This window comes from Arachis hypogaea, chromosome 12, assembly GCF_003086295.3.
Source record: "Arachis hypogaea cultivar Tifrunner chromosome 12, arahy.Tifrunner.gnm2.J5K5, whole genome shotgun sequence".
NCBI classification, from domain to species: Eukaryota; Viridiplantae; Streptophyta; class Magnoliopsida; order Fabales; family Fabaceae; genus Arachis; species Arachis hypogaea.
The window spans coordinates 40,555,834-40,567,125 of record NC_092047.1 but is presented as its reverse complement, the minus strand read 5'-3'; the positions used below and the strand labels follow the sequence as shown (position 1 = coordinate 40,567,125).

At 35.9% G+C, this 11,292-nt stretch overlaps 1 protein-coding gene across 7 annotated transcripts; it reads right to left on the bottom strand.

The window, feature by feature from the left end:
* Nucleotides 1-499: 499 nt before the first annotated feature.
* LOC112727336 (E3 ubiquitin-protein ligase UPL4) lies at nt 500-10,978 on the bottom strand. 7 transcript variants are annotated; one of them, XM_072209189.1, is made up of 19 exons: nt 10,881-10,978; nt 10,414-10,714; nt 9,179-9,845; nt 8,956-9,066; nt 8,681-8,797; nt 8,405-8,563; nt 8,140-8,301; nt 6,810-6,962; nt 6,607-6,728; nt 5,385-6,519; nt 5,172-5,249; nt 3,066-4,292; nt 2,708-2,935; nt 2,512-2,616; nt 1,708-1,788; nt 1,538-1,609; nt 1,294-1,422; nt 1,113-1,196; nt 500-995 (listed from the first exon to the last, which is right to left on the bottom strand). In XM_072209189.1, exons 3-19 carry the CDS (start codon nt 9,809-9,811, stop codon nt 930-932), a joined length of 4,662 nt encoding a protein of 1,553 aa, XP_072065290.1. In that variant the 5' UTR covers nt 9,812-9,845; nt 10,414-10,714; nt 10,881-10,978; the 3' UTR covers nt 500-929. The 7 variants fall into 7 exon arrangements, with proteins under 7 accessions (XP_072065290.1, XP_072065293.1, XP_025632820.1 ...); XM_072209192.1 differs by having other exon boundaries at nt 1,538-1,606; XM_025777035.3 differs by having other exon boundaries at nt 10,558-10,714.
* Between the last annotated feature and the right edge of the window lie 314 nt (nt 10,979-11,292).

Sequence of the window (11,292 nt, the reverse complement as noted above, 5' to 3'; positions counted from 1 at the left end):
TTGATTCTAAAATTTTATCAAGTAAACAATATTGTTAACATGGCATTAGTAGGAGAAAAAAAATGTCTTAAAAATAATGTGAATAAATTTATGCATTTATTTTTATAAATAGTATATTTTCCACGTTATAAAATTCTAGGAGGATAAATTTTTTCATGCAAGAGTTTTACATAGCAACCTAATAAAAAAGATATAACCTAATTTAAATCTCATAATGATTAAACCATATATAAAATCTTCAGATGATAAGTGTGCTGAATGAGGCTCTTATGATGAAAGAAATGAGCAATACTGGTACATTCTTAAATCTCAACAAGTGAGCAAAAATTAAACTACATCTTCATTTAAGCTCAAGTAATCTACCCATGACCCCACCCCAAAGTAAGATTTCTCCCAATCCAAAATTGCAAATGGAATTTAAGGGAGGCGACAGAGGGGGAGAGAAAAACGACAGAAACAAGTTTCACTAATAACTGAATCAACAGAACAATAGCAAATCTAGCCAGAGTAAAGATAGCAAGCTGTTATCATTGCATTTAAAAGTCTATCCATAATAAAGGTTCCTGTACAAAAAACAATAATAATAAAACTGTACTAAAATATCAAAGCATAACCAACGAAACCAACCGACCGACCATGACAAGTGCCCTCCATCTCTGTACAGGCGACACATGTCAATCATATTCTAACTCTATAAGCAGGCATTTTATGTACACACCCCCAACAATTGTAGTCAGTGAAGAAACACAGCAGCTCCTTCATGTCCAAGTAAACTAATTGAGACACACCACTACCAGTAAATTAAGCTCATTGAGATCACTGCCAGCAAGTAAGCTCATCGAGATCCTTTATCTACATTACTACCAATTAACCTAATAATTACAGCTTCAGAATTCCAAGTACCAGATCCAAACCCAAGATAACGGATTTTATGAGAGGTGGAACGATCCTTGACCCTCTGTAATGGCATACAAGAGCTTCTCTTTCATCCTTTCCTGAAATTGAAATTGAGTGTGGGAAAAAAAAATGTTAGGCTCAAAAGTAATAACAACGTTTGCAGAAACTTATTTGATGTTTGTTTGTTATTGTGAGTTTCAAATAGTGAAAGGTACTTTTGATGAGTATGGAGGTAGCTTAAGATAATTTGCACAAGTCATCACACTAGGTAGGTCCGAGTCTGCTCGGTTGCTACAATGCTGCAAGGAAAATACTCAAAAGGGTGTAAGTAGACCAAAAAAACATGTGAAGAGTGAAACCTGCATACTGAAAAATAGCGGTACAGTTTTTACACACCTTTCGAACAATGGTTAACTTCGGATTGAGAGATGCCAATCCTCCTGGAGGAAGCCGTGGTGCACCAGTCACAAATTGCAAAAAGGATCGACGCTGTTCATGATCAAACTCTTGAATAATTTCCAGCAACTGAATCCAAAGAATTAGGCAGTTTATGAGATTCAACAAAAGGAAAAGAATAGGGAAAAAAGAAAGAAAATCAGAACATAATATCAAAAGGAATCAAAAGTGCTGAAGTGCTTACATTAACAATGGGAGGACTGCTAGCAGTGTATCCATGATCAAATTTAATGTGATCAGCGAGCTCATTTATCTGCTACCAACGCATTATTACAATTCAGTTTTTCCCTTTGAGTTGCTTTTATAAGGGCAGGGCGACATTAAACATGAACTAAGAAAGAAATTAATACATACAGCCCAACAATCATGCTCTCCACAAAGCATGCGCTCGAGCTCTTGTTCATTAAAAATCTTAAGATGTTCGACGGAGAAAACCTGGAAGTTGAAAATATGAATTTTAAGCAGTATCCTAAATAAAACCAAAATATTCAGTACACTGTTATTGGTTGCCTGCTCTGAAGAGTGAAGACAGACAAGGAATGGGTTAGAAGACATAAAACCTAGTTTGGACTTCATATAATAAATTAAACAAAGGTAGCAATTAAGCAGTCTTGTGCATCAGACGTCTCTCTCCAAGCTCTAACTGTTGATTTGCTGTTTATTTTAGCATTTATAAATCATAAAGAGAATATGGGCACTGAAGGATGCATAACAAAATATTGAAGCCAACATCAGACACAAAGCAATGCAAGAAATTTTACTGCTATGTACAATGACTCTACAAACATGTTTGCCAACTATTGTAAAACCTCTATATATTAGGGGGGAAAACTATTGTACAATTAACGTCTCATGATCAGATGAGATCATGAGATGAGTCGAATTTGAGAACTAGATGAGATTAAAACAAAATCTTAATTTAAGGGATTTATGTATGTTTGTTTCAGGGCCAGATACACTTGGTTGATTATGTAAAAATCCTCAATTCTCCCGAGTTTTTTTCTACTCTTTATGATGCAATTGATTACAGCTTTTAAATAGTGACAGTAACTATGCACAACGAAGAAGGTTCTTTTTTTAAACAGTGGAGCATTTAATAAATAGCTAGCTAGAAAGTATTCAAGTATTATCAAGACAGAGTGAGCAGTGGTACAATACCTGGTTAAAGCCAGATTTAAAAGCTTCCACTTGTCTTGAAATTCCAGACCTCACAGTTGCATCGACAACAAGCGAAACATAATTCTCCAGGTTTGTCAAGTTTACCTACAACAGAAGAAGAATATTTGACATTAGTATTCTGCCAATGCAAGGATGGAAGACACTTGAACTGTAAAAATACTGATCCATGTCTAACCATGGTGTGATCATGCCCTGAAGCAAGAACTATGTCAGGATACCCAGGAAGCGAGAAATCAAGACAGAGATCCTCAATTCTGGTCTCCCGGAAGCTTAATCCATATTCCAATTCATTCCCTCCATTGAAATATTCGAGGAATTTTTTCCGGTTAATGAGTGCTTGAAACTCTTGCAACACCCTACCAAGCCCCGGATCAAGTGACTGGATGTCATAGAGAGAAAGTTCCTAAAATGACATATCCATAAGCAAATAGAGAAACTTAGTTAGTAATAAGCAACATCATTATCTATCTAGCTATTCGTTGGTGGGTGGAGAGCTCCTTTGAGGTTCATTAATTGCATCCAGAGTTGCTTACCTTTCCAAGTATAAGTTTATAGAAGGCTTTAGAGAAGTGGAGATCTAAGACCCTTCCATCTTGAAGTGCTTTAGCAATAACTTGGCCTAAAAGGAAAAACTTCTTAGTTACTTCGGAGAACTGTATGCCATTAGATGTATCAAGTGTTGATGACCACGGTCGAGGAAACAATCCATAAAGAGAATTGATTCCCATTTCCTCAACCTGTAAATTTGACTTGAGGGCAAAGGAACAAGGATCATCTCTCCACATGCCCAGCCCAGATTTCTGTAGCTCACGGCATACCAAGGTATAAAATTCCAATGTTGGTCCAAGGCCAGTGCCCACTTCTTCATCATATTCTACTTCAAGAACCACTTTATTGCGGGCATGTTGGTCCATCATTTGAGCAGCAGACTCAAGAATCCGGTTACGATAAACTAAAATCTTCTTTCGAGGCAATCCACCAAGACTTGGTCGTCTGTCACTTTCTGCTCCAGAGGAGTTGTAAGACATATGGGGTTGGATCTGGGGCTGGCCAAACGCTTTCATTTTGAAGTACTTGCATCTAGCCTCAAAACTAAACAGAAAAGGACATGAAGTTATTAACTGATTACACCATGATGGCATACTACCAGGGCAGATAGCCAAAGAGTCCCTCATCTGTGTTTCCAGCTTCTCTGTCAACTTACTGCTCACAAAGTCATTTTGTGGGACACTAGGAACTGATATGTTCAGGCTATCTAGGTTATCAACTTTCCCTTCAGCAAAAGCACAAATTCTCTCACGAGACATAAGGTGAAACATGAATCTGTTCATGCTCTCCAAGCATTTAAGCAGAAATAAAACATCATAAGTTGGACTTGGCCTATGGAGATCGGAAACAAGTTCACAAGAGAAGATGTCTGAGAAGAAAGGTGTCTGCTGATAATAAGCTAAAACTTCATCATGAGATAAATCCTGAGGTGAAGGCAGACACTCTGTAGGCAATATGTCCTTGGATTCCACAGCCTTTCTATACGTTATTATATGTACTTGACTCCACAATTTTGAACCAGAAGAACAGTCATTTTGTTTTACTATTTGGTGAAGGATTGCCTGATAGAGAGTCAATTGGTGATCCAGATACTGTTCATCAAGGTAAAAATTGAGTTTTTGAGCAGCTTCGTTGCTACAAGATGCAAGATGCTGCCTTGCCAATTTTGAGTCTGGTTCTGCATTGGATTGCAGTTCCTTCTCTACAGATCCCTGTTAGATATGGGAACAAAAATTTAGTAAGTAAAGATAATAACATATAAAAGAGATTCGTAATCAAGATGAAAAAGAAATTTAAAACTCTGGAATTTAGAGGTAGAGTTTTATAACAGCATCATAACTACTAAACTTTACTTGAGAATAGCACATAATATGTACACAAGCAAATCCTTCTCTTACCCTACCCCCAACTATTGGAATGCGCTCAATCTAATCCACTCCTCCTATTGTAGCTTTTACAAGTCTAATAATCACATAATACAACCACCTAGTTTGGAATTCTACCATTTTTTTTATATATACTACACAACTTCCTTTCTAATGCATTTATATTTGTTTATGTTCTGTGTAGTGTGTTGACTCATTTATTGCAGCATCTTCATCTCTGCAACTTCCTTTCCCCTTGCAACACACGGTGGTCAATGTAACATAATATTTTCAGGTTTTATAGTTATCCAGTAAAAGTGTTTCCTTTAAACTTGATTGGTACTTTCCTATCATAGAGAACAACCACACTACTACTCAATTTTATCAAGCTGGCATGAATCCTTTACATCTCCTATTTCCCTGTTACTTGGGATTATTGACCAAGTTACTTACATTGCATGACTTGTTGGATGATATAATCTCCGGAATAATACTAACCCATCTTTAAAAAAATCTCAAAGTGCTCGTCAGTGATCAGAATTCAGAATTCAGAATTTATAACACATAAATATGTCCGGTTTTAAAGAATGATATACTAATCCATAAAATGATATACTTTTAGAAGATGCATAAAGAACAACGGTCTAGTACAACTTTAAACTAATTTTTGGGCAAATAACCAAAAGTGTTTTGCATTATTAACTAACTAACTAATATGATTACAACCTGAGTTCCAGAGGAAGATGATTCTCCAGCATTCACTTTGGCTGTTTCATCCGGATGTGATAACTTTGGTTCTTCTCCCTTCAAAACAAGTATAGTTACAACATAAAAAGGAGAGCTAATTAATAAACAAGCCCTCAATCACCAACTTTATATAAATAAACACAGAAGTAGGCTGCATTGTAATAAATCAATAAGCTTAGTTAGAAATGCAACCTGTGTTTCAGGGAGATCTGTTGACATGTCACCAGGCCCCAAAATTACCGGAATTTCAGCTGGACAGGAACTTGCATTTGATGTTGATTGAAGGGGTGGACTTTCCGGTTGCAACACTATGTGGCTTGATACTGATTTTTCTTGCTTTCTGCTTTTCTTGCTGACCTTGGGCCAAAGATATCCTTCAATGCTATGCAAAGAAGAAAAAGGGTCAACTGTAAGAAAATCTTCAGTACAGTCATTCAGCCAAGTCTCACCCTCTGCCCTGACAAAACGAACTTTCAGGCTAGGATAAGGAATGGAACATCCACTAGGAACAGCAGCATATGAATGTCTCAGTTTCGGTCCATTGCTTAGAACAATGGGGAATGCCTCCAATGAAGTCAATGCATTCTGCAGGTTCCTGATTAATATTGGAAGGGCTGTGTCACTAGAGAAAGGTCGAGAACCATGTAAACATACCCTTGCCAGGGCCTCGAATCGTTTTTCTATGGCAGCATAGTTACCACCAACAATTCCTTTTCCATCATTTTCACTCACATAATGACCCTGAGATAAATAATTGACAAGTGATCTCACAACTCCACTCTCAATAAACTCAAAAGTAGAGACTTGTTCCTTGCCGGTAAGCTTGTCCATAATCTGAGACAATAATATACTGTTAACCTTCTCTTCATTCTGAGCACAAACACTGTTGTCAGCAGACATGCTCAATAAATCATTAGAGTATGCTCTTAGTTGCTGCAAAATATCAGTCAATCCTTTCTCAGAATCATATAATTCTGGTGCTAAGTATTTTGTTTTTATATTCTGTGCAAGATTATGAACAGAGTCCTTGTCAAGTTTGCAGTGTCCACCTTCTGAAGGAGTAGGAGATTGGCTAGTCGAAAATGCATAGCATAGGCACCTAAACTTTTGACTGGAATCCACTGACAACTGAATCCCACTATATACTGGATACATCAATTGCGTAGATCTTTCTGGTGTTAAGAGTGCATCAATAGCAAAAAAGACACCTTCCTTTATAAACAACTTTAAGAAAATATCTGAAAAGTTCTGAAGGATGGTCTCCGAAATTTGTAAGGCTAACATTAGCATATGGTGATCCTTTCGAGTGAACACTCCAGCCAAAAAACTGCCAGATTAAGCAGGAGAAAAATCAGTACCTTTAACAAAATCAATTTATGACTGCAAGTCTAAAGATGAGACAGGTCTACTTCACCTTGAAATACTGGATTTCTTAAGCAATTCAACAAGCATATCAGATTTACTCAGAGTAATTATCTTGTACATAACTGATAGACATCCGTGGCAAACATATAAACTCGCACCAGAATTAAACACCTGTTCAGGAAGTAAGAATCATTGCAGTGCAATTAAATAAAGTAAAATAATTTTAACTATTCACAAGAAAACAAAACTAACCTGGATCAACATGGGAATCACATCAGTCCCTAGTTTTTGGAGGAGATCTGGGTGATTAGCTAGAAAGGATTCCTTGTCTTGCACTTGTTGATCATTCTCATCTTTTGTAATGCCAGGGAGAAGTTCATTTAACAATTTCAGTACTTCATACACCTAACAGGTCAGCAATTTATAAGAAAAACGTTTCACAGGTCATTTATGAGAAAGCCCACAAATCATACAAACATGAATTGATTTGACTATTAAAAAGAAATCTTCCCTTCCCTTCTACAAGCTTACTAGGGTCTTTTACAAACTTTTTCCTTGAATAACAAACCACCTATGGCAAGATTCCTAGTCTTTCCCATAATAAATGCTACACAGAATTTATTTACTTATTTATTGTGGATAAAAACAACCTGGAAATTTTAATCTAATGTAATATTTTTTAATCATGTATGTATCAATATTTCCAAAAAAATTACTCAATAAATGTCAACAAACCTGGAAATTTTAATCTGATGTAATATTTGTTAATAATGTATACATCAATGTTTCCAAAAAAATTACTGAATAAATGTCAACAACAGATTCCTATAAAATTAGTAAGTTAAATTCTGAAAACTTTTATGGCATAGGTATAATATAACTCGGAGAATGAATAGAATATTTATATCATTCTATTACTAGATCATCTTATAAAATAACAATGTACCAATGCAAGCAATTGAAACTGGTCTTTTAGTGAATCACTCACTGGACCCACCAAACATATTAGAAAAATATATATCCACCAAAAAAAAAAGAAACGCGGACATTTGTCAGATGAAAAACCATTCAAGTGCCTGTATTTAACAACCTGCGCTTTTAGTAGTGTTGGATCATAGCAAATTCAACACCATATTCCATAGGCTTGGTACTACATGAATTGAAGATGATCAAAAGAAATTTGACTAACATAATTTTCAAACAGCATAAAGTGATCCATTAATTGGCCTAAAATAAACTTCCAAGTGCCAAAAATTGCATCATTCTAGATAAAATTTACACTAAATTTTCTTACAAACTGTAGTCATGTTGGACCGCAAAAAATCCCTAACATCATCAGCGGTTACACTGTGTGCCAGCATCTGGGTCATTTTCTTGTAGTTATTATTAGTATTTTCTCACTTCTTAGAAGAGAAAGGATATCTTTAGGGGCTTCATATCAAACAAGTATATTATTTAATTATTAATAACTACAAACGCATATGCCAAAATCTTCAATTTTGAGAACAGCAAATTAATTGGTCTATAGTGTAATATACCGGCAGAAGATAAAAAATAATAAAGCCAAATCTAAGCCTCAAACCTGATTACAATGTCCAACAATAACATGTGATGTTGGCAATCCATGTGAGAGGTCAGATGTAGCTAATATATCTCTCAATATGCTGCTAATATTAAGCTCATATGAAGTCCTGAAGGCTAAAACTGAACCAGAAGTAAGTTTCACAAGCATTCCTATCAGTCCCTGGCAAGCAAAATAACAAATAGATAACATCAAAGTTCATAAAGGAAAAAGGGAGAATCATAGAATATATTAAAAAATTAAAAGAATGTTCAAAGTTTCTTACATTATAAATTAATTTAGATAGGGTCGTCCGCCCATTAATACTTAAGAGATGTGTGACCTGCTGAATCAATCCATGTTGACAAAGTTCATCCAACATTTCAGGGGACTGAGCAACTCGCTCCACAATTTTAATCAAGCAGGTAGCAACATTTTCAACCAGCTGAGGAAGTACATTTTCCAGTCAGTAAATATAATAGAAAGATGAAACTCGCAACATATAACAATCTGGTCAGAGTAAAGGACAATGTTCTGATTTCTGAAGACCATTCATTAGTACCTGCCTATCCTCATACTGAAGAAGATTGCATAATATTGGGACAGCCTCCATGAAAGGTGAAGGGCTTTCTGAAGGAAGCTTCTTACATATGTTCACCACAGTACACAGAGCCACTCTCTAATGACAGCAGAAAAGAGAAATGAAAATCATGAGAAAAATAAAATTCTTCACTCCTCTAATTAATTAAAATCATAAAAGACATATTTTATTTATGGAAAAAGGGGGTAAATGGTCATCACTCATAAAGACCATGCCACATTGTGTTAAAGGCTTACCTGTATGCTCGTCGAAAAGAAGTCAATATAATTGAGGACGGCCATGATCGCCCCAGCCTGTAGGCAAGCAAGTGGCTGCTCGCGCGAAATTTTCTCCAATGCTTGGAGACACTACATTAAATACAACACCAACAACCTTATATTCCTTTTCTTCTATAAAAAAATGATGACAGTAAAAAAGGTGCAAACTTTACAAACGAGAAACAAACAAACAAACAATTACTTGTTCAGCTACATCTTGATACTCAATAGCCAACAATCTTTGACATAATGCAGGCACAGCATCATGGCGAACAAGAAAAGCGGCTGACCGAGGGTACAGATCACATATATAAGTGATGGCCCTTATAGCAAACAACATTATATCTGGATTGCTCTCATGCTTCGCCAGCTTTACAAGTAGCGGTGATAACAAGTCCGAAGTCATGCTGGAGAGTGAACCTTCTGTACAAAACGACAAAACTTCACAAAGTTCAGTAAGTACAGCTAACTGACCGGAAGGTTCAGTTTGTCCACTCAAGCTTGATATAATGCTTTTAAATTTCCCATGATCACTTGACATTCTCCGCCTCTGATAGTCACGGAGACTACTATGATGCTGATCCATTTCATCCGAGTCACACGAACCATAAGCCGAATCTTTCTCATGCTCTCCCTCTGATCGGCTTGAAGCCGATGCAGACGAAGAAGTGTCCATGTCATGATCATGGGCCTCCAATGTCGAGTGGGTTGAATTCATATGGGTTTGCACTGAGGAATTTGAAGAACTAGGTCTAAAATCCAGTGAACTGCATGCCCGCTTATCCGCAGGAAGTTCATCCACCATTTCTGGACGCTTTTGCCCTCGACTTTCCATTAGTTGCTATTATCCCCAATGGAATCAGAACCCTCTGCAATGTAATACACAATAATCATATCAATTTCTTTGATCTCCATAAATTCTTAAACCATAATTAGTGAAATTAAGTCTGAATCGTGAGTAGTAAACACATTTATTGCATCATGTTGTCAGAGAGAAAACTATATTGTTGGTTCATAAATCCATTCAAGAACAAACAAAATCTTGCTGTTTTCACAGCTTCATTCAATTATAGATAGCACAAGTGGCCTGAAGTACTCATCCAAAATTCTTAAAAACAATCAATCAAAAAGTAGGATGATTAATTTTTAACAAAAGAAAAAGTGGTGTTGGTGCAATTGGTTTAGCTATCGGTGTTGATGATGCACTTTTACGAATATTAAAACTTCACAAGCCACCTTGTTTCTCACCATGTAAATCGCATTAGCAACAAACAATTAAATCGATTCAAAATTTGACAAAAACCAGAAACCTAAGACCAAAACAACAGATTCACATGTACATGAAAGACAAAAACACAAACCAAAATTCATCCATAGAAGCCAAAATTGAAAACAAAAACCAAATAAAAGCAATAAGAAAAAGAATTAAGCACGAACCAAACAATTTTAACAATCATCAGACGAACACAAATACACAATGAGAGCAAGAAGAACACGATCAGTGGAAGAACACAATCATGGAAGTTTTCGAAGACTCAAAACGCAAGTTTCAATTGTCGTTTCATTCTCAGGTTGAAGTACCTAGTTTGCAGTTCTTAATCGGTCTTCGAGAGAAAGTCGAAGACCCAGTTTTTATATGAACGAAAAAGGGAAAACAAAAGAGAAGCCAATATTGTGTGTTGATTTTTAAAGCCAACGCTTTCTTCTTCTTTGTTGTTCTTCGCCGAAATTGCTTCTTCTGAGAAAGAGACAGAGAGAGAGAGAGAGAGAGAAGAATAACAATATTAATATGAGATTGAATTAATCGTTAAGATAAATACGGTAACGACGTTGATGATTATTAAAAAATTCAACTTCTAAAAAATTAAATTGAATTAAAAGAAGAAAAGGTAATTGAGGAAAACCAGAGAAGAGGGTGATTGCAAACAAAAGCTTGCAACTTGGATTGCAACATAGAGCGGTGAAAGTGTAAATGCTTATATGTAGATGTAGGTGATTAATCATATATCAATTTATTGTGATTATTAATATTTTTTTGGCACTTGGGCTACACATGCAAGCAATTTTTTATCTAAGTCCATCTAAGTAGTCCAAAACTAAAAACACTCAATCTCATTAAATGAAAGATGTATATATACGTGAAACCCTCTCTCCCTCCAACGTTATCATTCGCACTTGAATATGAAACAACGTTCATTTTTTACTGTCGAAATCGTTACTGAAAATTTTTAAATTTCTCTCAAAATCTCTCAAACTTCGTTTATGTTCTCTACAGAAACTGCCGCTACTCCAGAATCGCATCAAGCTTTCGAAAGG